This window comes from Eumetopias jubatus, unplaced genomic scaffold, assembly GCF_037043125.1.
Source record: "Eumetopias jubatus isolate StellerSeaLion01/CBP00866 unplaced genomic scaffold, mEumJub1_p1.0 scaffold_5, whole genome shotgun sequence".
Classification (NCBI taxonomy): domain Eukaryota; kingdom Metazoa; phylum Chordata; class Mammalia; order Carnivora; family Otariidae; genus Eumetopias; species Eumetopias jubatus.
The window spans coordinates 39,729,369-39,757,222 of NW_028274811.1; the positions used below are offsets into that span (position 1 = coordinate 39,729,369).

Genomic DNA, 27,854 nt, shown 5'->3' on the forward strand with positions numbered 1-27,854 from the left:
AAGATGGAGGACTGGAGTGGTGCATCTAGAACTCAAGGGAGGCCCAAGATTGCCAACAAACCAACAGAAGCTAGGGAGAAGCAAGGAAGGGCTCTCCCATACAGGTTTCAGAGGGAGCATAGCCCCGCTAAAATCTTGACTTTGGACTTGTACTCTCCAGAACTGGGAGATAACATGTTTCTGGGGTTTTCTAAGCCCCTCAGTTGGTAGTACTTTGTTACAGGAGCCCTAGCAAACTAATCCAATATGCTTGTACAGTTTGCTTAGCTGCTAAGACTTCACTCTTCCCATGTAGCAGGTGCTACTCAGAACAGCTTCTGTCCTCACTCTTGATAGGCTGCTTCGAATATATTATGGGATGGGAGACCAGAATTTAAAAAAAAAAAACTTGCTAAAGGGGTGCCTGGGTGGCTCAGTCATTAAGTGTCTGCCTTTGGCTCAGGTCATGATCTCGGGGTCCTGGGATCAAGCCCCTCATCAGGCTCCCTACTCAGCGGGAAGCCTGCTTCTCCCTCTCCCACTCCCCCTGCTTGTGTTCCCCCTCTCACTATCTCTCTCTGCCAAATAAATAAATAAAATCTTAAAAAAAAACTTGTTAAAATTGCCTGTAAAATTAGGGTAACCCAAGAGAATATTCAATAAATCAAATCCATTGGCTTTAGTATATGGTAAACTATTTTATGTTGTCCAGAGACTACCTTTTGTGTTTCAGATTTGGCAAGATATTTCAAATATCAAAAAAAAAAAGATATTTCAAATATCTGTGGCTTTTTTATAACATTTCTCTAGTCCAAGTTGTTTTGTTTTGCTTTTAAGCATCTATAAGGGAAGTTCAATCTTTTTCAATATACCAAAGCAGCATGTCCAGTATGAGAAAACTACAGCTCCAAAAAAATGATAGATTAACTGATTACTTGTACTGTGTACATTCCACCTGATGTTGGCTTTCTTCTTTTCCCCTGTATTGATAATATTTATTGTTGCAGTGGGATCAAGAATTTGGTTTCAGGCCACCATTTTCTATGGAGCAGTTAAGAAAATGCCCTTTCTTTTTGTTTTGGTCAGTCTTCTCTTCAGTAGATCATAAGCCTTGCAAATGTTCTTTTTCTAACTCCCACAGCAGAAGGGCCACTTGAGCCTCAAAAACAAAACGGCAGTGCAGTAATGAGGGTATTAGTTTGATATGTTGTACCCAGCACCTGCTCCCGAGCTACCGAATAATGAATGAGCATGAATAACACATTGCGAACACAGGAGAATCTGCCTTCTTTGTATTAGGCATCAGGCAGTTTCGAAAGGAGCTTTGTGACTGGGCTTCTCAGCCGAGACCACCCATTTGTGAAAACCCACGTGAAAAAGGCAGAGAATGGCTCGTTTACAGGTTAACATTTAACTAGCCTGCGCTGTGCTTCTAGTAATTTCTATAAGGTTCCAAGTTTCATTAATATGCAACCTGCAACTTGGTCCAAATTAAATTTTACTTTGCCTATACACATTTCAGTACAAAGCTTAAGCTTCATTCTTTCAGGTTTAGTCACTTGTTTGTGTGCCGGGCACATAGTTCTTGAATAGAGCTTTGAAGAATAAAAACATATTTTGTTGTCCTTATAGAGCTCACGGTTTAATTGAAGAGATAGACACTGAACAAGGAATCAGATGTGTAAATAACCATGTTCATTACAGATTGCCCTCAGTGCTTCATGGGCAATAAGCAGGGATCTCATCTGGGGGGGAGGCTACCTGATGCATTAGAGTGGGGCTCAGAGAAGCCCCAGTTGGTAGGCGACATCTGAAGCCAGACTTGCTGGCCAAGCAGATCTAAGGTGGAAGTCTGTTCTGTCCTGGAGCAGAACAGTGGTCTTTGTGAGAAAGGGGGAGAGTAGTTCAAGCAGCTGTAAGAGAGGGGAGCCCAGGCCAGATCAGCTCACCATGTTCAAGCAAATACTTATTTCCCATTTGTACTTGAGTGAAAATACAAAGCCAGTCCAAAAAAGGGGACATATTTGAATTTGTTATCACTTTGGACGTAGGAATAGAGCATCCACAGTGGGTGGTATGAAAATAAGGCTGGAGATGATAGAGAATGGGGTACACTAGCTAATCCGGACGTCAGGGTAAGACCGAGCCTGCAGATGAAGGGTCTAAGGGGCTCACTCTGCAGGTAATGGATTGGCATGCTTTTTCCAAGCTTTATTTTTCTAATTTGTAAAATGGATTTAATAATGTCATAGGTAATACAGCTGAAAAAATATGATAATTTCCTGTTACATGCTTGGGAAAACAGGGATGGCTAATGAAGGGAAGCCATATTGCTATTTTCCAGAGCGATGTCAAACAACTAAGGCTCTTACGAAGCCGTAGGATATTAGAGGTGAAGGTTAGCTTAGAAATCAAGTCCTACCTCCAACCAAAGACAGAATTCCTTCCGCAACTCTCTGAGAAGAAACTGTCTTCCTAGCCTTTCAATATGTCAGAGATGGGACATTGGCTGCCACATAAAGTCATTCATTTCACATTCAGACACACCTGATTCTCAGAAAGTTCTTCCTCCTATTGAATCACAGGCAGCCTCCTGGTTGGTTCTGCCGCTGCCCGTGGGAGCCTTACGTCAGACACGGCTTCCACTTAGGCGTCCCCCATAGGTAGTGGCGTACTGGTCATTTATCAGTGGCCTCCAGGAGTGTTACTGGTCAGCACCCTGTTCTGATTAGTGTTTGTTCCTTGTGAAGTATTTTGAATATCACTTCCGGTGATAGAAGTGGAGTCCTGACTTCTCATAATAATGGGTAACAATAGGAGAGCTCCATCAGCTATCTGGGCTTCTGGGGGGGTCCCATCTATGAAATAGGGAGAATCATTGCACCGACTTGATAAGGCTGTTTGAGGATAATATAGAATACAGCACTTAAAGGCTTATCCTCGTTTCTCACATGTTGCGTTAAGTGAAATCTACCATCATTAGTACATCACAATGGTTCAATTACAGTTGAAAACAACTATTCATCCTTTAATACCCTCAGTTTAACATCAGTTTCTCACCAACTAGCCCTTTCTACCACTGGACACTTCCTAATCATTTGATCAATGTTTTCTGACAATTGAACAACCACTGTGTGCAGACTACTGGACTCAGAGTTTTATCTACCTCGTATCACTAAACCCTCACAGCAACTCTATAGAAACTGTTATTGTCCTCAAGATACAGAATCAGGGGTCTCAGTCTCAGAAGGGTATTTCTAATCTTTTACCAGGGAAGCAAAAGTTTTTCTGAAGGCCCTTACAGTAGAATCCCCTTAGATCTCGTTGGCTGTTCTGGCTCATCCCTATGGGAAAGGAGGCTGTGATAAGGGAAACCAAATTCTCATGACTGATGTATGCCAATCATCCCTCAGCCTGGGACTGGGTGTGCTGCTGCCAAAGTGGGGTTCTATTACCAAGAAGGCTGGGCGAATTTCATGATCTCCTATAGGTAGGCAGTATGGCCACATAGAGGTACCTCTATGTGGTACCTCTATAGCCTCTCTTTTTGAGAGGCTGGTACCGGATGACCTGGGCCTGAATTCCAGCCAGGTCGTGTGTGACCCTGGCGAGAGAGGATATTTTCAGTTCTGGAGCTGAAATGGAACAAATTGCCTTTTGCCTCAAACTGAATACTCCTCTCCTCTATTTGATTATAAAAAACAGACAAAAACCCTCTCATGACAGTTAATCTGTTATGATCAATAGATGACCACCTTTTAGTCTCTCTTACTTTGTAGACTCTTTACCTTCCTCTAACTAGTACATTTCTATCCCTAAAAATCTCTTGGGATTGAGGGAAAGATCCAGGAGTTCAGGCCAATCTCCGTGGCTAGGGGATTTACCTCAGGTCCCTAATGCTGTGTCCTTGCTTCCCTGGTTACAGAACAGGTAAATGTGACCTAGGTTTCTAGCTGTGTGAATCCAAATTAAAGGAAATAATGGCAGTGAATGAGCATTGACGAATGCTAAACAGCAAGGCAGGAAGCCTTGTCATTAAACATTCCGCCTCCGAAGATTGCAAGTTGGCTGAAATCTCAAGTGAGTGGGATGGTGGTATATAACCATGCTTCTCAATGGGAGTATCTGTACTGTTGGGTCCGTACCATCAGGATAAGCATGATTTCACCTTCCTAGAACGACAGATTTACTCCGTGGTAAGACACGTGGAAATTCACCTTTACCTTAAAAGAGACATGGCTATATTATAGAGCAGGGTGGAAAATATACATGATTTGTAACTATACAAACAAAATTAAACTTGCTGCAGCCTAATGTGAGCCACATCCCAGACCCCCAGGTATGTGAGGACATTCTTCTTTCTCCTTAGGAGAACTAAAATATAAACATTTGAGATATAAACTAAGATCTCACCTCACAATTTCTGGTCGTACCCCAGCTCCAGCAGTTGCTTGTCATGTAATCTTGGACAAGTAATTTAAACTCTCTGAGCTCCCCTTTCTTTACCTGCAAAAATGGGTGTAATACCTAAGTTAGGGAGCTGTTGTGAGCAATAAAAGATACGTTGTCTATCAAGTAGCTGCTGTAGCATGGACAATAAATGGAAGCTGCTGGAACCATTCTATTATTCAGGGATAGTACAGTAGTTGGGCCGTTTTCTTTTGTTTATCAACTTTCCTCAAACCCCTCTTCGTATGCCTCTATCAGGATTTGCTGATCGATCTTGCACTCTTTTCTCTTGAACGTGAAGGCCCTCCTTTTCAACATGGCAGACACTACTAACTAAAGAACTGGCCCCATGCTTGGAACCTACTTGCCAAAAATAACCAAGTGAGCAATAGTGGAAAGACCATGACATTTAAATTCCATCTCTGCCATTTATGAGCTATGAGACTGTAGGCAAGTCAGTGCCTTTAAGTCTCCTTTTTTAAAAAAATTATTTTATTTATTATTTATCTATTTATTTATTTAGACAAATGTGGATAGTACCGTTTTCCTTTGGCATCTAAGTGATAAATCAATGAAGGGAGGTGACTTTTAGGGAGCCTCTGTGAGAAGCCTTGGGTGGCTCACAGAGGGTCGGGACTCAAAGCGTTTTGAAAGGTCAGCTGAGCAGGTGAGTATTCCTCTGCTGCACCACCCACTTGCTGGATTGCTGTCAAATACTTATCCAGGCTCAGTGACAGCATCCACGTCACATTTTAAGATCTCGTGATAGTTCACGCCAACTTTGGAAGTGTCTGACTATTAAGAAGTCCTTTCTCAGATCCTGACTTAAGAGATTATTTGTAGGGAGGGGGGTGGGGGGGATGGGTTAGCCCGGTGATAAGTATTAAAGAGGGCACGTTCTGCGTGGAGCACTGGGTGTTATGCACAAACAATGAATCATGGAACACTGCATCAAAAACTAATGATGTAATGTATGGTGATTAACATAACATAATAAAAAAAAAAAAGAGCTTATTTGTAACTCCCTCAAGTGCTCTCTACTGAAGAATTGTCCTCTTTTTTCACCAAAGGGTCATTAACATCTGGTTCCCACCACCCTTCCCCTTTACCAAAGAAACCTATCTTGGTTGGGTGAATCTCTTCAAAGTTGCTTGGGTTGTGGGGATTGGAGGAGAGCGAGATGCTGACATGGGGGTCTAATGCTCTAGCTTGTGTTTTGCTGAGGGGACATACAAGCTAAATTATTACGGCCAATGGAGGGGAAATTTAGAAGCCATGGGAGAAGACATCTGAGAGAAGAAAGGCATGGTGAGTGTGCTGGTGTCTTCAGTGATACTTGGGGAAAAGAAACACAAATTCAAAAAGGGATACTGTGTGGGCGCCTGGGTGGCTCAGTTGGTTGGGCTCAGGTCATGACCCTGGAGTCCCGGGATCGAGTCCCGCGTCGGGCTCCCTGCTCAGCGGGGAGTCTGCTTCTCCCTCTGACCCTCCCCCCTCTCATGTGCTCTCTCTCTCTCTCTCTCTCATAAAAAAGAAAAAAAAAGGGGGATACTGTGTAACATTTTCATGGATGGGAGGATGGTAAAATCACTGCCCTCATCACCCGATTAATATATAATGGCATTGGACCTGTGCAGTGGGATGACAAATGAAAAGCAGTGCTATCCACGAAAAGCCATTACACCCAAAATGAATATGCAAACAGTATATGTTTATATGTTTTATAAATACTAGTATTTATACATAGCATTTATAAATAGTACTTATAAATACTATATATGGAATATGTAATATACATATTATTACAGAATGTATTTGTAACTCATATCCCCCTGAACAAACTGTGGGAAATGCTGGAGTTGAACAACAACAACAAAAATAAGCAGGCAGAAAGCTGCTAAAAGAGTAAATCTTAAAAATTCTCATCACAGTAAAACACAAAAGACAAAAAAACCCACTGTAACTATGTGTGGTGATGGACACTAACTAGACTTATTGTAGTGATCATTTCACAATATATATAAGTATTGAATCATTATGTTCTATACCTGAAACTAATGTTGTATGTCAGTTATCTCTCAATTAAAAAAAATGAAATTTAAATAAAAAAAAAAAAAGAATCAGCCAGTTAGTAAAAAAGAGATGGAGGCTGTACCTGGTCCATAATGTCACTCTGGCACTCTTCACTACCGCCCCCTGTTCCAAACCATGCATTTCTTCTTACAATTACCCCTTACACCCTGCCATCCCCACCTCACTGGTTTTTCTTTACATCTGTTTGTGTGACCAATAGCCTTTGTGTGACATCTTAAATAATATATTATAGAATCGTATGTATATTTTTTCCCCTCTCAAGAACTTGGAGAGGATCCTGTATAAGAGTACATTATGTAACAAAGAATTAAACCCAAACTGTAGACCTGTCAGAAAGCCATGGACACTGAAGGGCTTGATTGTGGTTTGGATACAAGGATTTTCTTGTTCCTTGTTCTCACAATACCCCATATCGGATTGCAGGGTTAACAACTTGATTCCAGGGTAGGTACAGTGAAGGGATGTAATTAGCCTATTAAGTTCTGCTAATGACTTGTAAAGTCATTTAAGTGAGAAGAGCAGATATATCAGTTCCGCCTTGGACCCTGCCACAGGGAGCATTGTATTTCTACGGTGTTATTTATAGTTGCCACAGTAGGCATCAGCTGATTCAGCCTTTTCTGTTTCATCAAATCAAGACGGAATTAAGAATTTCTACAGAATGTGTGTCCCTAGAACTGCAACTTACCACCCCCAAAATTCTGTAGCCCCTCTCTGAAATCACAGACTCTAATTGTGCAGAAATCACTTCTTTCTTACCCTTACTCTAATATACACTCAAACTTAATATAAATGGTCAATGTTTTAGTTGACCAACAGTAAGTACAGTGCATCGGGGATAGAGAGAGGGCTTTTTTGCTTTGTTTTTTCCTCTCTCTTCTTTTTTTTATTTTATTTTAAGGATTTTATTTATTTATTTGACAGAGAGAGACACGAGAGAGGGAACACAAGCAGGGGGAGCAAGAGTGGGAGAGGGAGAAGCAGCAACCCCCCCCTGCACCGAGCAGGGAGCCCGAAGCAGGGCTCGATCCCAGGACCCTGGGATCATGACCTGAGCTGAAGGCAGACACCTAATGACTGAGCCACCCAGGCGCCCCTTTTCCTCTCTCTTCTTAAGGAGAAAATAAATATATGGCTTATTCTTCCGGAAGTTGGAGAAGCCAAGGGACCAGTTTCACTCGTTTTTATGACAAACATTTACTTAAGCCTTTCCTTTGTTCTGGGCACTTCAACGAGCTTGGGAGCTATGGTACTGAACAATACAGAAAAGATGTCCTTTCTCTGAGAACTTGCATTCCAATAGGGGTAGAAAAGTCATAAATAAATAAGAAAACAGTGTTAAAAAAGAAAAAAGAAAACAGTGTTAAGTACTGCACTGAACATAAGATGGAGGTCAAGAGGTAAGGATGGTAGGGGAGGCTACTCTAGGTTGAGTGGTCAGGAAAGAACTTGTACATGATGTTTTAGCAGAGACCTGAAATGAGCGGAAGCAGTGAGCCAAGTGAAGGTCTGGGAGAACAGGACTGCAGGCAGAGGGGGCCATCGGTACAGAGGAGGTAAGGCAGACCAGTGCAGTTGGAGCATGGTGTGTCTCAGGGACAGGATGCTGTTGTGTGGGGCTCAGGGCTGTGCAGGGCTAGAGTATGTAAAGGGCATATAATGCCAGTGGTGAGTGGTTTAGATTTTATTCCATATGGGCTGGGAGCCAGAGGACATTACACAGGGAAGATGTGTGTAATGAACACCACCACTCTGGGTGCTTTGTGGTCAGTGGCTTGTCAGGGGACAATAAGAAACAAGAAGGTACTACTGCAATACTTCAACTGAGAGATACAATGGTAGCAGTAGAAATGGTAATTCTATTTATTTATGTTTATTGTAGCAAAATATACATAAAATAAAATCTATCATTTTAACCATTTTCAAGTGACAAAGTACATGAAGTACATTCACACTGCTATACAGCCATCACCATCCATCTCCAGAACTTGTTCATCATCCCAAACTGAAACTCTACCCATTAAACATCAATTACTATTCCCTCTTCACCCCAGCCCTTGGTAACCACTATTCTATTTTCTGTCTCTGTGAATTTGACTATTCTAATTACCTCATGTAAGTGGAATCATACCATGTTTGTCCCTACGTGTCTGGTGTATTTCACGTTGTATAATGTTTTCATGGTTCATCCATGTTGTAGCCTGCATCAGAATTCCATTCCTTTTTAAAGCTGGATCCCACTGTCTGTATACACCACATTCTGTTTCTCCTTCCCCCATTGACGGATATTTGGTGTGTTTCTACTTCTTGACTACTGTGAATAGTCCTGCTACAAATACGGATATACAACTATCTGTTCAGGTGTCTGCTTTTCAGTTCTTTGGGGTCTAGACCCATAGAAATAGAACTGTGGGATCGTATGTTAATTTCCATGTTTAATTTTTTGAGGACCTGCCATACTGTTTTCAATAATTCTACTTCAAAGGTAAAGTTATCAAGAGTTGTTGAAGGACTGGTGTTATGAGTTAAAGAAAGAAGAGAATTAAGGATGATCTCAAGATGGGGTACCTGGGTGGCTCAGTTGGTTAAGCATCTGACCCTTGATTTTGTCTCAGGGTCATGAGATCAGCCCCCATGTCAGGCTCCACATTGGGCGTGGAGCCTGCTTAAGATTCTCTCTCTCCCTCTCCCCTGCTCGTGTGCACCCACTCCCTGTCTCTCTCTCTCTCTCACACACACACACAAAGAATGATCTCAAGATTTTCATTTTTACAATGGGAGAATTATGGGGCCATGTACTAGGGTAAGGGATTCTACAATAAGAGGGTTTGAGTGTTTGTGTGGGATGTGGATAAATAACAAAAATTCTCTTTAGAACATATTATATTTATCATGGCTGTTAGACATACAGATGGAAACTTCAAGCAGGAAGTTTGATATATTATTAATCTAGAATTCCAGGGTCAGGGATAGAGATTTTATATATTTATATATATATATGTATATATATATATAATATTTAAAATCACAGGACTAAATGAAGTAACTTAAGTAGAGAGTAGTTGTATATAGTATATACAACTGAGCTCTGGGGAATCTCAGCATTTAGAAGTTGAAACAAGAAGATACCAGCAGACAAGACAGAGGAGGAATCTCTGTGGCAGAAGGAAAAGAAGGAGAAAGGGGTTTTTTGCAAGCCACAAGAATAAAGTATGTCAGAAGGGAAGGAATGATCAGCCCACAGAGAAGTTAAGCATGATAAAAAACAGTGCAGCCAATGGATGTGGCAAGCTGGAGGTCATCAATGTACCTGACAGGGGCAATTTCAGGAAGTAGAGGGGAATGGAAGCCTGGTTAGAACAGCTGAGGAGGAGAATGGAGATGCTGTTTCTAATTTCTATTAACCACTCAATCCAGAGTTGTTATTGCTAAGGAAAATAGTAAAATGGGACGATAAGTGGAAGTCACTTGGCATCAAGGAAGGTATTTCCAAGAGACTCAATCATAACATACTTCATACAAGAGAGACAGAAAAAGAAGGTGTAGGAGAAGGAAGGAACACCTAGCTGAGAGAAATCCATGAGAAGATGAGAGGAGATAAGATCCAGAGCCCCTGGAGAAGAGCTGACTGGGGTAGGTGCAAGGGCTTTTCATCTAGTATAACTGGAGGCAAGGCCGTGAGTATGGATATAGAAACAGGGAGGTTGGTAGACTTAGTGGTAGATGGTTCTCTTGTCTTCGTGAAGTAAGGAGGTTCAGTCATCAACTGAGAGAAAGTGGGAGGGAACATGGAAGAAACCTGAAGGCCATGGGAAAGTGTGCAATGCTCCTCTTGGAGAAGGCATCTCACTATGGCTTGGCACACGGGTGCTGGCTTGAGATGTGTGGCCATGAGTTTGAGTGAGAAGTCAATATTACTATGACTGTTTCTAGGAAAATTCAGGAGCTTCGGTGTAGGTGAGAGGGATGGGGGAGTTGGGTTTAACCAATACTGGGGTTTTAATAGGTGAGAACAATTGAAGGGGGTAAGAGAATTAAAGATTTATACAAGGAATGTTAACAACGGCTGGGGAAGGGAACTGAGGAAATGAGTGAGAGTTGTGATGCGTAAATGCAAAGTGACAGAATCAATATTTGGTGGCCTCAGGGTGCTGCATGTGCCGGCTTGGGAAGTGGATTGGATAGAAGGTGAGGTTGGTCAGGGGGCGGGCTGTTGTAACAGCAAAGGAACAGTTAGGACATGGGAATAAGGAAACGACTGGGGTCCACAGACCGAAAGATAACTGGAGGAAATTCGGGGAAGTGAGTGCTAAGGGATTCAGTGAAACATCCACAGAGACATTATCATCAAGAATGATGAATAGCAAGAGAGAGAGAGGGAACTCATTCATGACCTGCTGATGATATGGAAGTTGTTAAGAGTCCTCCATATATATCTTAACCAAAGAATTTGGTCAAAAATGCTAAGTGCTGTGCTTTTCCAATGCCTTTTCGTTCATGGATAAGTTTCTAAGAGGTTCATAGTTTAAAGTCAGATTGACATCTTTGGCTGTGGACAATGCCTGGATGGTATTTCTGAAGACGACTATACATCAGAAGGTCCTAGAAGTCTCTGCTTGTTTTTGGCCAGACACGTAGGCCCAGCCACAGAGAGTCCGACTGCCTCAGGACTGAACTAGGTCAGAGAACCCATGTTGTTTACAGCCCTGCCAGGTGATTCTGAATGTAACCACGGAGTTAAACCATAGTATAGGTCACCTTAAATGAAAGAAACGGCTTAGAATAAGTTCTCTCATACTTAGTATTATTTGACCAGGCTAACGAGATAAGGAAGTGCTGCTAAATTTCAAAACTAGAAAATATCAACTTGTTCTATCAGGAATTTTAATATAGTACACAGGGTTTATTTTCATTCATATTTTCATTCTTCTGGTATGTGAATAAACAATGTTAGCATACTGCAGTTTACCCCGTAGTGACTTAGAAGTTACCTCGTCACATTTTGGGGAAGCTATTTACTCAGAATTTGTGTTTATAGACTTTATTTTTATGTTAAAAGTCCACTTTTTAAATATTTGTCTTATATTTTCCTCTTATTCCTTCTCCGAATTTGGTAGTAAGCATGCCCCTTTACCACTGTAAACCTTTTGGCGTAGTTCCTTATGAAATTTCTTACCCTCTCCATCCCAGAAAGAAGTAGACCTCATTTATATTTCCTATACTCTGGCACAGTGACTTATCAAAGTAGTAAGTATTTGATGAATAAATGAATCTAAGACTGAAGTAAGAAGTATCACATGAGCTAATTTTTACCTCTCTGATCTCTGTATTATTCTTTAAGCTTCAAGGTAGTTTCTGGGAAAGGTAGTGGATATAATGAGATGTGGCTTTGATACTTAAGAAAAATGATGTTTTAGGATTTCATAGAAAGTTCCCAAAGTGTCAAGCCCACAGCAAGTCATTTTTCTCACCAAGCCCTCATAAATTCAGGCAAATAAATCATTTTACTAATCTTGTCATACCCAAGTGTCTTCCCTCCCGGCAGAGCTCCATGGGGCCTCCTTTTTGCTGATGCTCACTGGGGCTGGTCTGGAAGAAGGAGCAAGAGCCTAATACCCGGTTTACATCGAGCTTTGAATTGCACAGTATTTGATGGCACACCATTACTGCTCTGGTATATACCACTAGGATTAACCTTCTTGAATGCACTAGAAATTCTCCTGGTATCATTTAGTCATTCATTTACTGCCTACCAAGCACTGTGAGCCTGTGTAATGGAATATGACATTAACCTAGAAACCATCCCTGACATCAGGAGTTTACGATCCAGTTGGGAAAAAATAGATATAAGCATGATAAATGTTATGCTGTTAGAAGTATACGACGCAGAGCACAGAGGAGGGGGAAATGACTCAGAACTGGAAATTCAGAGAAGGCTTCCTGAAGGAAGTGGCATTGGAGCTTTGAGTCAAGGGATGAATCTGCTTTTTCTGAGCCCATGGTGAGAGAGCTCTGATTCAGGCAAAGCAAAAGCAGAAGGTGGGGAGACACAGGGAGCATGTGGGGGACCCCAGGTGCTTGTGTGTGGCTGCAGCACAGGAGCCAGATGATGAAAGGGATTTTATTTCATATGAGTGAGTTTGGACTGCCTAATTCTGGAAACACTGGAATCCATCAAAGGGTTTGGGGTGGAGTTGCAATGCTGAGAGAGAGTTCAGCCATAGAAACAGGCAGTTTGAAACCCTCCGACACTCTCTTTTAGCCAGTTGTACCCTGCACCAGAGAAAAATGTGCCACACATACAGATGTTCACTTATGAAGCCAGAATTCATGTTAGGAACCTCACAAGCAAAATAAGAAAATATTCAAAGTTCATGAGACCGTCCATGCACCTGCACGTTGGTGTGGCATATACTTTGCGCTGCTTGTAGGTAAGGGGCTTGTTATTCATTAATATTTTCAAGAAAAGAGGACCCTGACATGCTTGGTCTGTCAAAGACTAAGGTCATCTTATTCTAGTGACATAAAAGCCACTTGACTAGGCTGAAAATGCGTCCCCAAAACCTATTGCAGAATTTTATCTTTAATGGCTTTTGTGAATTTAGGTTGAAGGACTTCAATGGTGCATTAGGGAAGGGCAGTAAAACCCTGGGAACCCAAGAGCAAGGGCCCTTAAAAACGACAATGCTGTTCTCTGCTTGAGGAGAGCTGCTCATGCTAATACTCGTGTCATGAGGACTCTGAAAATGCTGCAGGCCACTCCTCTAAGTATTTACCATCAAACTACTCCCTTCACTGGAAGAAGGTGAGTTTTGTTCTTGCCTATGGATTTAAGGATCTCACTAGTGTCTGCAAGACAAGCCCCACTCCTTTAACTACCCCAGCAATAATATTTATTAAGTAACTAGAAGCATTAGAGCTTCATCCTTAAAAAGATTCTAATTTCTTCAGGTTTAAAATATAACCATATTACGTATCATTTTTCCCTTGTTTTGTAGAGTCTTTTTTTTATTTTTATTTTTTTAAGATTTTATTTGCGAGAGAGCGAATGAGAGGCAGAGAGCATGAGAGGGAGGAGGGTCAGAGGGAGAAGCAGACTCCCTGCCGAGCAGGGAGCCCGATGTGGGACTCGATCCCGGGACTCCAGGATCATGACCTGAGCCGAAGGCAGTCACCCAACCAACTGAGCCACCCAGGTGCCCCTGTTTTGTAGAGTCTTGAAGTTCAGTCCAGTGACACAGATGAAAATGATAATGAGTACTACTACCTTATGGCAATTTAATTGCCCCTGTGACCCAAGGAGCTATACTTACATGTTTACAAGTCATATGCTACTTAAGAATTTAAGAATGTGAGCTTTTGAAGAGGAAAAAATGAAACAAGATGAAACCAGAGAGGGAGACAAACCATAAGAGACTCTTAATCTTAGGAAACAAACTGAGGGTTGCTGGAGGGGAGGGGGGGTGGGAGGGATGGGGCGGCTGGGTGATGGACACTGGGGAGGGTATGTGTTGTGGTGAGCGCTGGGTGTTGCGTAAGACTGATGAATCACAGACCTGTACCCCTGAAAAAAATAATACATTATATGTTAATTAAAAAAACAAAAGAATGTGAGCTTTCGAATGAGAAAGACTCAAGCTCAAAGCCCAGTTCTTCCTTTTACTAACTCTGTGACTTAAGTTGCTTAACCTCTTTAAGCCCCTGTTTTCTGATCTAGAATTTGGGAGTCTTCATGGTAACCGAGTTAGAGATTCACCATGGTAACTGGATGAGATTGTGAAGGATGACGGGCTAGCTCATTGTTTCAACCCTACTTGGAACTCTTGTGTATTTTCACTTTTACCCTTTAGTTCTGGTTTGTTTGTTTGTTTGTTTGTTTGTTTATGAGCAACTTTCTCTTTTCCTTTTACTTTCCTAGGGATATGAAGCCTGACAATATTTTGCTTGATGAACATGGTAAGTAAATGATTTGTTTGCAATCAACATGACTTGCACATAGAAAAATTGGAGGGGGAGACGAACCATGAGACGATGGACTCTGAGAAACAAACTGCGGGTTCTAGAGGGGAGGGGGGTGGGGGGTATTAAAGAGGGCACGTTCTGCGTGGAGCACTGGGTGTTATGCACAAACAATGAATCATGGAACACTACATCCAAAACTAATGATGTAATATATGGTGATTAACATAACATAATTAAAAAAAAGAAAAAAACATTTAGTACTAGCAACTGGTTGATTGCTACAGCACAAGTAATTGGTATAAATATCATACATTTGCATTAATTGCAATCACATATAAAAATGTAGATTTAAAATAAAATTTAAAATAATAAAAGAGTAAAAAAACCTGAAAAAAAGAATTAAAGGTAAATAAATCAAAATAGATGTATATGGAAAAAATAGGAGGAAGAATGAAAATAAAGGAAAATAAATAAAAATAAATTTTTTCATTAAAAAAAAAAAGAAAAAGCATGTCGGACAAAAACGATTACCCCAGCAAAGGAGGATTACACACGGAAAATGCCCTGCTTGATTCAGCTGAGTTCTATGCACAAACTTGATTTGATGTGTAGGAGGGACAAGATGGGTGAACTTCATTATTGTAGCAGTGGCAAGGTACCCTAGGATACCCTTAAATAACATTATATTTAAATAATGAAAAAGTCACTCCCTTTTCAACTTTGTTACACTTCTACTGATTTTTTTCAAGAAAACCATCGCAGTTTTTTTGGTGCTAATTTGCCTTAATATCTTTCTAAAAATCACCTCTTTTTTAATAAAGCAGAAAAGGCCTCAAGCTCAGAGCATGTGGCAGGCAAGAGTATCTACTGAATGATTAGTGACACCATTTTGTTCTCATTGCATCTACTTTTATGCTTTTCTTCTTATGAGGGAAAATTGGTTTCACATTTGCAGAAGAGATACCAAGTTTTTGGTTCGAAGATTTTTCAGTTTAAGAAAGCTCATCAATTTAAAGAAAAAGAGAAAGCGGACAACAGTGTATGAGGCATCTAGATGGGAAAGTGATACAGGGATTTGGCAGTAACCATGAAGGTGATCAGTGAAGGCTGGAAACCCAAGAAACACAGATTAAGGATATCCTGAGAGCAAGCTTTCGCCAATAATGATTAATGGGTGTCCTCTCTTCCCACTGTTCCTTTTAATGTATGTTTGGATATACTGGTCCATCAGGGCAGACCCGTAGGACACACAGCCTGCAGGTTATAAATGTTAACAGCGGCACTAAGATCTTTCTGATGTGCTCAGGACATGCCCATCATGTGTTGGATGAGGGAGTCCTAAGTGTGCAGGGCTCCTTATTCATTTGACTTTTACAAAAGGGATTTGCAGTGGGCCTGCAACTCCAAGTACCATCCATTGCTCATTACTTATTTACCTCACTGCATTTCCAACCTGATTTGCCAGACCCCACCTGCGCTCAGAGGGCTAAGAAACACTTTGTGTATGACCTCTAATTTCGAAGCTCAGGGTCATTACTTATTTATGGACTGTCTAAAAAGATTATTTCCACTTTCTTCCAGTGCCTAATTTCTTCCTTCCCTTTACTGCTTCTGACATGCGGGAGCAGATTCTCGCAATCTCCAAAACGTGAGCAAGAGTGAGACTTGGCGTGAAGGTGACATTCATGAGAACACTGGCTGTCCATGATTAGAGAGGAGGCAGGAGCCTCTCTCACCCTGGTGCAGATAAACTCTGTGGGGCTTCACAGTTGTGGGGAGGGCCTCCCTTCCCCCATAGAGGCCGCTTCTGCACAATTTAAAAGAAGGTTCTCTGTCTCCCCACCCCGGCCTTATGAAGGTGCGTGGCTGGTCAGGCAAAACACAGTCTGGGGTTCTGTCCCCACCTGCTCCCTTTTCTGGTTGCCTTTGTGGACAATATATTGCTCTACCACTTGTTGAGGCCCCGAAGGGAGACATTTGGGTCCTGTTGACTACAACCTTTTCAAGATTTACCTTCCATTCAGAGAACGACATTTTCATCTTGGGCCTCAAACATGGCTTCATCTTATTTCCACCATAAGGTCATCTGATCCTCTCTCATTCGATTTCTTTCCCCTTCTTATTTTCTTGCCAACTTGGTGATTGTAGATTAGAAGAATGGTCCAGAAATAACTTAATCTTCAAGTTTACCTGCCCTTAGAAACCACCCTCATGAAAGAATAATTGTGTAATATTATAGTTAAAAGCATGGATTCTGGAGCCCAATCGCCTGAGTTCAAGACCCAGTTCACCGCCTCACCAATCACTAGCTCTGAGAGTTTCCACAGACTGTCTAAACTTTCTCTGAGTCTCAGTTTTGTGGCGAACCAAAGGAGTAATTAATTCTTAGAGTCACTATAAAAATGAACTAGCATACTATTTATAAAGTGCTGATTGCAGTGTCTGCCACAAGGAAATCACTCAGAAGATAAATATTAGTATAATTCCATGAGGTAGTGACATTCTCCCCTAAAGAAGCAAGCTAAGGCTTCCACATCTTGTTTTATGTGGGTCTGTCTATAGCAGGTGGTCAGTGAAAGCTGGGCCCTTACCCTTCTACAGAATTATTTTGGTTCCAGAAGGGGTATGCCAAAGCTTCTGTGTGTCTACTTGTTAGCTCTTATGTGTATGCAGTTTTGTTCAGCACTAATTCTCAGGCAGCTATGCCTTCGGTGGTCTGTTCTGCTTTTCCCTCCTGGGCGCAGGGGGCTAAGCCCAGTTTTGGGGGCATTTTCTTCTTGCTCAGGCTGGGGCTCTGTTGTTCAGGGAGTATGAGCGGCCGTCTCAGTCTACACCTGTTACCTGGTGAACTATTTACAATGACGCTTTCACTATTAAGGTTTTGGGTTTCAACAATGAATTAATAGGACTTTTTTTGTATTATTTTCTCATCCTGAACTCAACTTGAGAACCACCGTGGTTAATAAGAGAAACATTGTTCTGGAAAGGAACAGATCTGTGAAGGGGATAGAAGCAAACAAACAAAAAAGATAGAGAGCTATTCTCTAAACATTGTCCTGGGGCTCCCCTTCTGAAGAATATAATTTTTTAAGGTTATTTACTGAGAAACTAAGGCTTTCCGGCATGGCTCAGGGACTGTAATCAGCCACTCTTAAATGAATACATCCCTGATAACCCCCAGCCCTGAGCACATTCTGTAGAGTTACTCCTGTGAGAATCAGCTGCCCCACAAATCAATGGGTGCATTTTCGAGTGTCTGCTGGCGTGCTTTTCCATGTCTCCAGTTAGAAACCCCCATTTGTCCTCTCCATCCACATTTATAGTGTTTCAACCCTGATGGGCCATCACATGCGCCTTTTGCACGGGGATTTTAGCAACCGTGAAGGCTAATTGCCTGTCTCTGACATGCCTCCTACGCCTGTTCCCCCAAGTGAGCTGTGTATCACACCATGTTGCTTACATTCTAATTCAGCGCCATTCGGCGACAGGCAGAAACTTTGTTTTATTCTTACTGATTCATATTCATTCATATTCATCAGAAAAGACTGGTACTTAAAGGAGCTGAAGCCCTTTGTAAAATGGAGAATCTTCCCACCGTGTCAATGAACATTCAGAATGGGAGTGAAAAAATGTTTTTAATTTAGAGCATACCTGTTACTGTTCTCCTCAAATGTCTCATTCACTAGCTCAGAACCCAGGCTGACATTAGATCTCAGATGGCTCATCATCAATCGTCCTGATAAATATTTTCATATCCTACCAACTTAAGTACCCCGTCCAATTCTATCAATTCCATAGTGTCTAAGTTTTTGTGGTTGTCTTAAATTATTCAGGAAATAAATGCTGCATCCAGAGGAACAATAACGTCTGCCTGGCATATCTGAGGAAATGACAATTATGGCATCATCTATAATTTAGTTTCCTTAATATCATCCCTAGTCCCAGGGAATGGAGAAAGGCAAAAACTCAGTCTGGGGGTTAGGAGGAAGCACTAAGCATGCTATCTGAACAGCTTCTTCCTTGCTGGGTGGGTCCCAAGACAGGACTAAAAATCTAGTGGGAAGCATCTTTTTTAAGGAAAAAAATTATCTAGGGGTGCCTAAGTGGCACAGTCGGTTAAGCGTCTGACTCTTGCTTTTAGCTCAGGTCGTGATCTCAGGGTCATAGGATCTAGCCCCGTGTCGGGCTCCACACTCAGCTTGGAGTCTGCTTAAGACTCTCCCTCTGCCCTTTCTTTCTCTCTCTCTCTCTCTCTCTCTAAAACTAAATAAATCTTTTAAAAAAATCGATCTATCCCTAAATACCTATATCTATATATCTACCTATAGGCATCAGCAGATACATAGATAATAAATATATGAAGAAAGAGAAAGAGAGAGAATAGCAGTACCCTATTCCCAATAACCATATTCACTAAGTCTCAGCTAGTGCCTAAGGATATGCATTTTTTTTAAGATTTTATTCATTTGACAGAGAGGCACAGCGAGAGAGGGAACACAAGCAGGGGGAGTGGGAGAGGGAGAAGCAGGCCTCCCGCGGAGCAGGGAGCCCAATGCGGGGCTCGATCCCAGGACCCTGGGACCATGACCTGAACAGACGCTTAATGACTGAGCCACCCAGGCGCCCCAGGATATGCATTTTTAACAAGAATCCCGGAAGATGTGGCACCCAGACGCTCAACATTTTGGGGTAGTGGAAATGTTTGAAAGCTGGAGGTTTCTGCTGACTGGTTATGGTGGCCAGGAGTGCTGTGGTGGTCAAGATCCTCAGGCAGAAACAGAGTGAGAAAAAGGTAGAAGTAATGACAATAATGATAGTTGAATTAAATGATCTTCCCAATAAACTCATAAGAAAATTCCTGTTGCCATCCCAACTGTACAGAGAAGGTGTCACCTTTAAAGGTAACACAGTGAGTTAGTGGTCAAACTTGGGCTTGAAGCCAAGCAGTCTGACTCCAGAGAACAAGCTCTTCTTAACTACAGTGTCTCCAGGCTGACCTAATTTGTATCAGTGAGCCACTTGAGCATGACTCGGGGAGAAAGGAAGAAAAAACTGAGACAACCTATAGTGTGATAAAAGAGTTACCAAAATTATCTGTTGGTACCATTCGGGAAAGAATATCTTCACTTTCAACCCGACGAGTGCTACTCTTACTTTATTAAAATGTCATCACATCAGCGACACAAAACACTTTTTTGCACAAAACAAAACCCCAGCAATAAAGGCAGTGAGGTTTGTCTTCAGCAGCACGCTGAATGCTGTCAGGGAGCAGACTGAGAGGTCTGGCAGTGAGGAGCGTGGACTGGGAGACACGGAAGAAGGATCAGATGGCATCCCCTCCAATAGCAGCCGTGTCTCATCAGAACCACAGAGCATGGAAATGGAAATGCCAACCCTTCCAGGGCCTCGGCAAGTGTATGAATTTTGTGCCAACAGCTAACAAATCGGGCTGTCTGCCTGGGCGGCTGCTACTGCCCTCTTCCTCCTTCCGGCTGGAAATGCAGGGACTCTAACACTTCGCAGGGGCTGCTCCGTGAGGAGCGGAGGTATTAGACCCACACTCTATGTCATGAGTGTCAGAGCCGAGAGAGACCCTTGAGATGAGCTAGTTCACCCGTTTCTTTTTCTCTTCTTTTTCTTTTTTTACAAAAAGAAACTTGGCTTCAACATAGAAAAGGGACAGAAAGGCTATGATATATTAGGGGCAGAGCTCAGGGCAGAACTCGGGTCTCTTGGCTCGCTGCCCAGGGCTCATTCTACAGCCTCTTTATAAATAAAACTTGACTTTTTTGCCCCTGCCTTCCCCTAATACATTATTTTGTTACGGGTGGGTAGAGGACAACCTAAACTATCAGACAAAAAAATACTCACGCTATGTCTGAGAAACAAGGAGGAAAAAGGCCTCTTGCTTGGCAAAGAAATAAATACATGTATCCACATTTGTGTCAGCTTTAGAGTAGCGATATTTATCTCTGAAAAAAAAAGTCCCCTAAGAGACACTTGGAAAAATGCTTGGAAATTTGATACGTAGAATGCCTTTCGGCTGCCTCCCTCTTGATACTCACAGGTGTCACCAAGTTAAAATGTTGCCAACAAAAAAATCGTAAGGGGACTTACCAGAGCGGGAGCTCTTAACCAGGCAGGTTAAAAGTTTCTGAGATTGAACTGCAGGTTTGCCAACAGATACTCAGTTCGCTGATGACCATGCTGGTCGTGAGGGCAGAATAATGGTACTGCTACTTGCACACTTGCAACAGGCTCGCAAGTATTGACAGATTAAGCTTCCAGAGGCTGTTAGAAGCATGGCTGTGCCGCGGAGTTGAATGGGGCTTACCGTTCTGTGTGCTGCTTTTGTCTCTCCAGGGCACGTGCACATCACAGACTTCAACGTCGCCGCGATGCTGCCCAGGGAGACGCGGCTCGCCACCGCGGCGGGCACCAAGCCTTACATGGGTACGGGCTCCATGAGCGGCAGTGCTAAGAGCAAGGCTTGGCGTTTTTGTTCCGGTAGACATTTAATCCAGGTCCAGTCATCTGGAGGCACTTGCAGCTAGGAATGCCAAGTTCTCCTGTGACTTTACCTGGGGAGCTTCTGAGTTCACGGGTCTGAGGTGAGCCTCAGGAGGCTCCATTTAGCAAGCACCCAATCTGACCTTGATTCAGTTCGAAGCACGCTTCGAAACACTGTTTAATGAGTTATTCAGGAGAGCTTCTACCCACTTCCTAACAAAGAATAGTGGTTGATTGAATAAATATCTACGAATTGCCTCTGGGGGCGTGGCACGGTATCTGCGGCAGGTGATCCTGTAAGTGAGCAAAATACACAAGGTCTCCGGCTCATGGAGCTTACCTTCTAGTGAGAGAACTTTTTAAAAATAGAATCAGGGGCACTTGGGTGGCTCAGTCAGTTGGTTTCGGCTCAGGTCATGATCTCGGGGTCATGAGATCAAGCCCTGCATTGAGCTCCGCGCTCAGCAGTGGAGTCTGCTTGGTCTCTCCCTCTCTGCCCCTCCCACTCACAAGCGCTCTCTCTCTCTCTCCCTCTCTCTCTCTCTCTCTCCCCTAAATAAATAAATAAATAAATAAATAAATAAAATCTTCTTAAAAAATAAAAAATAGAATCAGATAGAAGTAAAGTACAGTAATAACTCCGATGGTGATAAGTGACATAAGAATTACTATACCCATCATTTACATAACCCCGCATTACACACGTAGGGCTGTAAAGTTCACACAGCGCCTCCCAGATGTCATTTTACTTTTAGTTTTAGCACCATGACAAACCCATGAGTTCTCCTTTTTAAAGACGGAGAACTGGATTTTGCCTGAAGATTCAAAATACACCCCAAGGGTGACTAAAAGGATAAGGTTAGGTGCCAAAACTGTCAACAAGGTCTCACATTTAATTATGTTAACACTCACAAATTACTACAAATTCTTAAGTGCTCTTGTTGGAGCATCTCTGGACGCCATTCTGGCAGAACTAGCCTTGTCTCCCACCCATCCCCAGAAATGTAAAGAGACAACTGCTGTCCTTTCCCCAAAGGGATTCAGGAAGAGGGGCTTTTCCACTCTCCCCACCTAGGATAGGTGAGTCAGATCTCAAGAGATGTATCTGGAAATTCTGTGGGTAACTGTGAGGTGAGTGACTTGGATTTCCATGCTTGGTCCATGTCTGGTTCCTCACCGTACGTGCTGACTGGTCCTGGTACACACAGAGCCCGATCTGTCCGTGGAGTTAAGTCTTCCTGGGGACCATAACATCAGGAGACAGACAGCAGTGTTTGCGTGTGTGTCTGGATTAGCCAGAGGGTGGGATCCAGCTTGTGAGGGACCCCGCCAGTAGCCTAGAGGGAGGGCGGTTCCTATTGGCGTGGCTTACTAGAAACACCACCAATTCCAATAGAGCTCAACTATATCAGGATCTTGGAGGTGTCCCCCAAGCACAGGGTGCTTGAAAAGCTCTTCAGGTAATTCTGCCATGCAGCCAGGGTTGAGAAGCTCTGCTATAGACAAGGAGCCACGTCAGCTATTAGAAGCAACTGAAGAGAGATCACCCCAGGGCACTTGTGTTAGGATCCCTCTGCCTCCACTCTCCCTCTTCCATGTCCTAAAACAAATGGTATTTTCTAGGAAAAGGGAGAAGGGATATGACAGCCAGGTTGGCAATCTTCACACCAAGGGGGCTGAATCTAGCCCCGTTGTAGGAGAGAGCTCTGGATCAGACTTGAGATTAGTCTTTAAATTCATAGGACTGAAATGTAAAGTATCTGAAGTAGATGTTTTAATGGGCAAAAAGCATTAAAATGTATTAAGCAAGAGACTATGAACTATCATTAAGGGAGCCCTATACCCAACACAAATGGGAAGCTAGACACTGCATGGTTGTTGGCAGAATATGGAAGAAAAAAAAACTATTTCTGCTTCTACCCTAATTAGTTGAGATGCTTAAAGCAGATAATTCACTGGTTAAGCCAGTGGAATTAGGGGGTCGTGAATTGTACTGACTAAATATGGTCAGAGTCATTTATGAGCAAAATATTTGACCTTGAAATCAAGGGTAAGAGCAAAGCCACTTTTAATATGTCATTCCCTTCCTCATATAACTAGAGAGAGGAAAAGAAAACCCCTACATACAGGGCCACGTCACTTCCCAAGAGAAGAAATCCTCTGGGAAAAAATAAGTCTTATTTTAGATGATATTTGAATAACTACAAATTTCCTGGCTTCCTATGACCAGTGCGGGGAATAAATCTCCTTTGTCACTTCTAAAATAATGGACACATATAATTCAGCCTATTTTCTGCCTAAAACTCACAGTTCTCAGATGATAAAAGGGAATATCTGAGCCCGCTGGTCTGATGAATTTATTCTGCAGGTTTCCTGGGTTTCCATATTAAGGGTTATTTTCTTGGAGCCAAATCAGAATGTGCATCTGGGTTTTCTAGGCCTGGTTTCCATGGTGAGAGGAGTAAAGGGAGGCTACTCTTCTTTTCTCTCCCCAGTGATTTTAAATACAATATCCGTATAATTTAATTCTCCTCATATTTGGCATTTCAGGCCCTTTCACAACACAGAGCTAGGAAATTGGAGTGCATTCACGGTTCTCTCTGCTTTTCCAGCTTCACCCTTATAATTAACAATTACTGATATTTATTGAAAGCTTTCTATGGGCCAGACAATGTGTTAAATGTTTAATGTTCATTTACTCATTTATTTTTTTCTCAGCGACTCTATGAAGCAGACTATAATTACCACCATTTTACAATGAGAAAATAAGAAGCTAAGTCATTTGCCCAAGATCACATGGCTAATAATTGAAAAAGCTTAGATTTAAAGTAAGCTCTGACTTCAGAAAGTCAAGCTGCTTCCTGAAAGAGAGTTAAGGGAGAAATTTATTAGAAATTATTTGTGGTCTGTAAAAGGTTGTAAATCCATTTAGGTAAGCCAAACTGTTAGAAATGTTTCTTGTTTCAGTATAAATGAGTATCTGTCATCCCTTAACTCTGAATCCAAAGGTTGCCTTTGCCTTTGATTTCTTGGTAAGATTCTTTCTAAGAGGTGTCCCAGGTAGAAATCTGCTTCTTCTTTTTTAAAAATTATGATCCAAATTTGGTAATATCTAGGTAACAGACATTCACCAGCACCCATGCCCACTTTTTAGCGCTCCTGTGGGATACGAATTACAGTTATAGAAAGAAAAAAATATTCTTTTTTTAAAGATTTTATTTATTTATTTCAGAGAGCACCTGTGCAGTGCACCTGCAGGTACGTGAGTGGGGGCAGGGGTGGAGGGGGAGGAAGAATCCCAAGTCGACTCCCCGCTGAGTGCGGAGCCTGACACAGGGCTCGATCTCAGGACCCTGAGATCATGACCTGAGCTGAAACTGAGAGTTGATGCTTAACTGAGGGAGCCACCCAGGTGCCCCAAAAAGAAAAAAAATATTCCAAGAAGAAAGAAAAAAAACAAAGATGAAATACTGACAATGATAGGAATATATGACATCTACTAAGATGAGGTGCTGAGCACGTTATACAGCAGTTTCTCCCGGTTCTGAACCACCTTCCTTTCAGCTCCCTACTCCCTCCCCTCCTTCCTCGCCCTCCCTCCTACCTCTGTGTGAATATAATCCAGATCACTTAGAGCTTAACCAATGAAAACATTCTTCTCTTCCCAATTAAAGTTTGTGTGCACACAGAAAAACACATTTTTTTTAAAAGTTGGATCATACTGAATTTTTGTAACCTAAATTTTCACTTTATGATAACAATAGACATCATACAATGAGCAGTTATCCCGGCCCGCACACTTTGCTAAGCTTTTAACATTTATTATGCCATGAAATTCTCAAAGCAACCCTGTGAAAGAGGTTCATAATCCCACAGCAAGTAACTGGTGGAGCACAAAGTTAAACCCACATCTGAAAACATCTCGAGCCGTAGCACTCGTGGTGATGATGATGGTGATGATGATGAAGGAACAATGGCCAACACTGAGCTCTTCCTAAGTGCCAAGCACTGTTCTAAGTGCACGTATGACACCGTTGAAACCAAAACTTCCGTGAGGCCAATACTATTGTTATTCCCACTTGAAGTGTACAAATTGAGAAATGAAGCACTTTGCCCCCTGTGGAGCTAGGGATACCGCTGTGAGGGTCAGAGCCCGAACACTCTGCTATGCTGGGCGACCTCTCTGTCTCCAGGCTCTACCCCTGCCTCAGCCAGAATTGCAACTCGTTTCTCTCTGACTCCAGAGCCTGGGTCTTGGCAAATGATACTCTGTTTCTTTTCCCATGCCCGTGTATAGAACTATCATTTTTAATGACCGTGTGCTCCAGAATTAGAGGACTGCATCAAATTTAACCAATTCTTTATTGTTGAATGTTAGGTTGTTTCTCATTTTGAAACATAAATAAATTTGTAATGAAACTCCTGTTAGCAGAAATAGGTCCTGCAACTTGTTTATCTTTGCGATGAAGTCCCATTCAAAGAATTCCTGGTCAGTGGATATTTATGTGTTAATGCATTTTCCTCCTGAAGATTCACATTGATTTCTGCTCATTTATTCTGAAGTGTCTGAGAATATTCAGTTCCCTGCATTCTCAGCAGGGCTGCACAATGAATATCTTTATTCTTCCTGAAAAGATCATTTAAAATGGTCCCTCATGATACTAATACTGAAATTCTCTGACTTCTTTTGTAAACTGTGCATATTCTTTGCTCATTTTCTATTAGGGTGTTAATATTTTTATCCTATTTCTTACTGACTGTATAAAAAATTCTAGAGCCTTATATATTCAGAATATTATAGTGTATCATATGTGTTATAAATAGGATTTCCTACCTTTTAGTTTGCTGTTTTTCTTATGACATTTTATATGTAATGAACTATTTTTTTATCATCACACCATTAGTCTTTTTTATAGCTTCTACCTTTTTTATTATTTCTTTATTTTTTTTAAGATTTGTTTACTTATTTGAGAGAGGGAGAGAGAGTGAACATGCAAGGAGGGGAGGGGCAGAGGGAGAAGGAGAGAGTTTCAAGCAGACTCCACACAGAGCGCGGAGCCTGACGAGGGGTCCAATCCAATGACCCTGAGATCCTACCTAACCTGAGCTGAAACCAGAGTCAATCCCTCAACCAAATGCACCACCCAGTCACCCCTATAATTTCTACCTTTGGTACGATTCTTAGTACGACCTTCATTTCTCCAGATTTTGGATATGGTTACCTAATATTTTTATTACTGTTATAGTTTCATTTTTTTCCTTATTCCAGTTACATATTATCTTGACTGAAGATATGTCATAAGGATCTGACGTTATTTTTTGTTAGATCATTAAATAATTGTTTTGAGATGACATATCAAATAAGACCTTTTCTATGTTGATTTACAGTATCTTCATCATAAACTAAATATCCTTATATACAAGCATCTACATGCTGTGGGGTCTTCAAAATTTTAATTATTACAGCTTTATAATATAATTTAATACATGAGATGCAAGTCTATGTCTTTATTCTTTTTCAGAAAGCCTTTATTATTCACAGATTTTTGGGGTAGATGAAATTCAGAATTTTTTTTTGTAAATTTCATTAATTATTTCTATTGCATCACAATTATGGATTAGGTTTGAGGCCCTTTCTTTATTTCTTGACCAAGAATCTACTGTCTATGGGCGTCTGGGTGACTCAGTCAGTTAAGCATCTGACTCTTGGTTTCATTTCAGGTCAGGATCTCAGGGTCATGAGACCGAGCCCCACATCAGGCTCCATGCTCAACAAGGATTCTGCTTGTCCCTCTCCCTCCCTCTCTGCCCTTCCCCTCATTCTCTCTCTAAAAATGAATAAAATCTTTAAAGAAAATCTTCTGTCTAGGTATTGTAAAGCCTGAAAACCAAGTGATGGAAATCCAAATAGCCAATAGACACATTAAAATGTGGTCAAGCTTATCAATAACCAGGAGAATGTCTATTTAAACCACAATGAAAGCTCAATACACACTTACTAGATTGGCAGAATTCAAAAGGCAAATTAACACCAAGCGTAGGTAAGGAGGCTGAGCAAAGCAACTCCGATACCCTGCTGGTCACCGTGTTAATTGGTACTACCACTAGGGTAAATAGTTGGGCATTATCCAGAATGTGTGAAGATGCACATCATATCCCCAACAGCTCCCCTTCCAGGAACATACCCTATAGATGTGTGGACCTTTAGGAGTGTTTATGACAGCATTGTTCACAATACTGTCAAATTGAAAATACCCAGATGTGAGGTATTCTCCTAGCACAATGTCCTGTTCCTCCCTCAGACTTCTCCGCTGTCTCTCTAAGTGAGATGCCTGTCACCTGTCACCCAGGGGACTGGTAAGGGAAAGTGGAAATAAAGCCCATTTCCATCCAGTCTAGGGGGTACCGTGGGGAGCTGTGACTTAAAGATAGGAGGCAGTGATGTGTGAGAGATGAAATCACTGGGGAATGAGGCTCTTATCTTCAGGGTCAGTCCTGGGCATCAGGATGTCAACATTCTACCTCGGATTGGATGGCGTCTGCAGGATTTTACATGGGACTTGAGTACCCTAGCTAGGTCAAGCCCGTGTGCAGGCCTCATGTCATGCCGATTTCCTTTGTCCAGAGCCAGCGCCTTAGTCCCAAAGGCTTGGGTCAACTGTGGATAGCTGTTGACAAGTAAAATTCACATTCCTGTGAATGTTTGCCTCTCCAGAACCATGACTAGTTTTTGGAGCACTTCCTAGGGGCCAGGCACGGAGCTGAGATTTGCGCATGCATTATCTCATTTAATGTCTCACCTCTCTAAAGATCTTCTTATTTGGACTTTGCTAATGAGGATTCTCAAGCTTCGGCAGCTG

General features: G+C 41.9%; 1 protein-coding gene across 1 annotated transcript in view; it reads left to right on the plus strand.

The window, feature by feature from the left end:
• Nucleotides 1-27,854, plus strand: part of STK32A (serine/threonine kinase 32A) — a 121,153-nt gene that overhangs the window by 70,113 nt on the left and 23,186 nt on the right. The window contains exons 5-6 of the mRNA XM_028119126.2: nt 14,441-14,478; nt 20,848-20,937. Coding sequence (XP_027974927.2) covers nt 14,441-14,478; nt 20,848-20,937 — 128 coding nt within the window. The remainder of the gene's footprint in view (nt 1-14,440; nt 14,479-20,847; nt 20,938-27,854) is intronic.